Source organism: Azolla caroliniana, unplaced genomic scaffold (assembly GCF_043228905.1).
Source record: "Azolla caroliniana isolate FFs.n. ecotype wild unplaced genomic scaffold, voAzoCaro1.0.p SCAF_18, whole genome shotgun sequence".
Taxonomy (NCBI): Eukaryota; Viridiplantae; Streptophyta; class Polypodiopsida; order Salviniales; family Salviniaceae; genus Azolla; species Azolla caroliniana.
The window spans coordinates 15,791,065-15,795,058 of NW_028230453.1; the positions used below are offsets into that span (position 1 = coordinate 15,791,065).

At 39.8% G+C, this 3,994-nt stretch overlaps 1 protein-coding gene across 1 annotated transcript; it reads left to right on the forward strand.

The window, feature by feature from the left end:
• The first annotated feature begins 210 nt into the window (after window positions 1-210).
• Window positions 211-3,473, forward strand: LOC147852519 (putative pentatricopeptide repeat-containing protein At3g47840). Its single transcript, XM_087334447.1, has one exon. The coding sequence runs from the start codon at window positions 457-459 to the stop codon at window positions 2,719-2,721; it is 2,265 nt and encodes a 754-aa protein (XP_087190573.1). The 5' UTR covers window positions 211-456; the 3' UTR covers window positions 2,722-3,473.
• Window positions 3,474-3,994: the final 521 nt, after the last annotated feature.

The window sequence follows — 3,994 nt, forward strand, 5'->3', positions numbered from 1 at the left end:
TGACATTATCGGGGATCCATCGAACGGGGTTGAGCTAGGGTTAGGAAATGGACACCTTTAGTGTGAAGAAATGGACACCTTATATAGGGTGAGGAATGGGCACCTTGTTCAAATAAAAGAGCATTCATTCTTGTGGGCAATAATAAATATACATACATATACATATATAACCTTCTAAAACCTCTACCCTGCCCCTGCCCCTGCCCCTGCCCCTGAATCCTTCATGAAGCTTACAGAGATGGATGATCGAGGGATTTATGTTCACCATGCAAACAACAAAGCAGGACATTTCCTCTGCAGCTTCCATGCCCACCTTACAGGTAAGGTTTTCCTGCATCCCCCTCCCCCTCCCCCTCCCCCTTCAAAGGCAGTTGTAGCAATGTACTTATGTGATCGTATTACACATAGAGCCCGTCTCTATTCTGGTACGCATTCATACGTAGCCTTGTCTTAACGATGGCCCTCCCACAGAGGTCACCATTGAAGCTCATCCATTTGCAGGAATTCCCTTCTCTGTTGCGATGGTATGGAAATAACAAGGATTTGTTCAATGCCATGATTGTCCACCATGATATATGTACCAGAGATATAGAGAGTGATCCGTACATTGGATCGTCCCTTATCGAGATGTATCTTAAATGTCAAGCGATAAGCGAGGCTCATCTCTTGTTTTTCACCTCACCGTCACTACATAGTTTGTTCACATGGAATCTCCTCATTAGGTCATATAGAACCTCAGGTGAAGACTTAATGGCATTACAATGCTTACACCGGATGCATGGAGAGGGTTTTATTCCAGAAAAATATGCTTTCGTGAACCTTATCTCCTCGTGTATCAATCTCAATGATTTGTCAGGAATTTGTCGGATCCATGCTTGTATTGTGAAAGGTCCTCATGAATGTGATTTGGTGGTTGGAAATGCTCTTATCAATGCATATGCCAAATGTGGTACGATAGGTGATGCCTGCACTGTATTTGATAACATGGTAGAACATGACTCTTTCTCGTGGGATACACTAATTGTAGCTCATGTGAACTCCAAGCTTTATGATGAAGCTTTTCATCTCTTTCAAGGAGAGAAGCTTAAAGGTGTGCTTCCCACGCGGATAACGTACATGGCTATTATAGAAGCTTGCACCAATAACAGGCCTAGAACCATTATGACCACATTGGCTTGTGTCTTCGGTAGTGATCACAAGAATGATGTTGTTGTCGGAACTTCAATAATGAACATGTTTACCAAGATGGATTGTGGATCGGATTCGTGGAATATGTTTTGTAGCATGCCAGAGCGAAATTTACACACATGGAACGGAATTATTGCGGCAACTTGCTCTCAACTTCATCAAACAAACAGTTTGATTGATCTATACAACCAGATGTTGAGTGAGGGAGTGCTTCCAAATGAACTCACATTCATTCGCTTGCTTTCCTCATGCACGAGCCCAAAATTGATAACACTAGGTAGGTACATTCATGCTAGCATCATGGCCAGTGAATTTGTTTCAAATATTGCAGTTCATAATGCCCTAATAAACATGTACAATAAATGTTGTGAACTAGAAGAAGCTCAAAGAGTCTTTGACTTAATAGTAGAGAAGAATACAGTTTCTTGGACTACTATGATTGTTACTTGTGTGGAACATGGACAAAGCATACTTGCCATTGGAAACTTCCATCAAATGTTGTATGAAGGCATTTTACCTGACAAGGTGATGCTAATCAGCATTCTCAATGCATATGCAAGCCTACATTCTCTTTCTCGAGCCCGAAGAATGCACACTCTCATTCATGGCACGGATCTTGATTCCAATATAGAAGTTGGATCTTCTCTTTGCGTTATGTATGGAAAATATGGGAGTTTCAAGGATGCATTGAGAGTGTTTGACAAGCTTTGTAATGCAGATGTAAAGGTATGGAGTTCCCTGATAAGTGCTTATGCTCAGCACAACCATGCAGAGAAAGCCATACAATTTTTCTGTCAAATGCAGCAGGAAAGTGTGTTGCCAAATAAGGTGACCTTTTTCAGTCTATTTGATGCGTGTGCTCAAAGTGGTGCTATATCTGAAGGTAGGAGATTGCATATTCACATATTATCTAGTGGTTATGAAATTGATGCACATATAGAGACTGCTCTTGTAGACATGTATGGAAAATGTGGCAGCCTCGAAGAATCAACAAGAATATTCAAAGATGCATTCAAGCAAGACATTATATTGTTAACCACCATGATGGCATCATATGCTATCAACAACAAGGTCAAGCATGCGCTTGATCTATTTGATAAGGTGCGCCATACTAGATTAAAACCAGACGAAGTGACTTTTATCAATGTTTTATCTATGTGTAGTCATTCTGGCATGATTGAACAAGGACGCTTGTTTTTCACTTCCATGAGCCATGATTATAATATCACACCAAATATTTACCATTACAGTTGCATGATTGACATGCTTGGAAGAGCTGGATGCCTCAAGGAAGCCGAGGATATGATAAATAATATGCCATGTCCTGCAACTTCATTGCAATGGATAACCTTGCTTAGTTCTTGTCGGCAAAAACTCGATATCGAACGAGGAGAGCGGGCTGCACATCAGATATTCTTGCTCGATCCAAAGAACCCAATACCATATGTTGAGCTTTCTAACATCTATGGTTCGCTGAATAGAGATGCTGATGCTATAGAGATTATGCATAAGATGAAAGCGAGAGTTTTGTAATAGGAAGGGAAAAGGTTACAATCAACATAACATTAATCTGGAAAGCTCATTTTTCACTCAGCCATCTGCCATTGAACAGATATCCCATGTTTATTCTATGAAGTGGCAAGGTTGGCTATACATGTTGCCACCATTATTGACAGTAAATTCAGCAGCAAATTGCTCGTCATTCAGCTCCATGTTTTACACACATGGTGGCATGAATTTGGGAGGAAAACGAACCAATATGGGCAACCCCTGAGCAAAGATTGATCTATAGTATCTGGATCACACTGTATTGTGGAGTATCACTGCTTATGTGACCAAGATGCTTTGAGCAAGGATTTTCTATTATAGATGGCACATAAAACACTCCAAATATGAGAAACTGAGCTTCACACAAGGTGAAGTTTCTGTTTTATTTTTCGCGATTGATGATCTAATGGAGTTACTGTAAAGGCCATGAAAAAGCACCACACTTGAAAGATAGAAAGATGCTCCTCTATAGCTTATTTATTTGTGACAGACACCCTTAATCAAGCTCTAAAGTAACACATGAATCAAGACACTGAAGAAAAAAGGGCAGGATATGTACATATGTATCCACTTGTATGATGTGTACTACAGGCATTTTGTGAGCAGTTATCATTAAATGGCCATTAGTACCTTGTGTGCAAGCAATGGTGCAAGGTCAAGCAGAATTTGAGTCTTACTAGGGAATGGATTGCGAAGATCTTAAGGTTCGGTCCAATCCCTTTCTCTCTCTCTCTCTCTCTCTCTCTCTCTCTTATAGGTCATATTTGACCTCCGAAGACGATAATATAATCTATCTATCTATCTATCTCTGATTTATTTACACTCACAAGAGGGGCCTATGAATCTAATAGATCTGCCTCCACAACCTTAAACAATATTTGTTGGAACCATTCTACCAATCACTGGTATTGTGTCATGACAATATGTGTTGGTACTTCTACCAATCACTGGTATTTTGTCATTACAATATGTGTTGGTACATTCTACCAATCACTGGTATTTTGTCATTACAATGTGTTGGTACATTCTACCAATCTATTGAATTGTTCATGATTATTGTACATTCTACCAATCCATTGTGTTGTTTTATGATTATTTTAGATGAAGCGTGCAACTAACAATGATGTCTTGTCCCAAGGCGGTTTTGGCCTCCACCTTTTTGTGTAGTAATCTTTAGCAACTAAAATGTATTTATTGCCAATATTCATTGCAATTGGGGTGAAAGGATCATGCTGGTCATGATTTGGACAATGAAGTC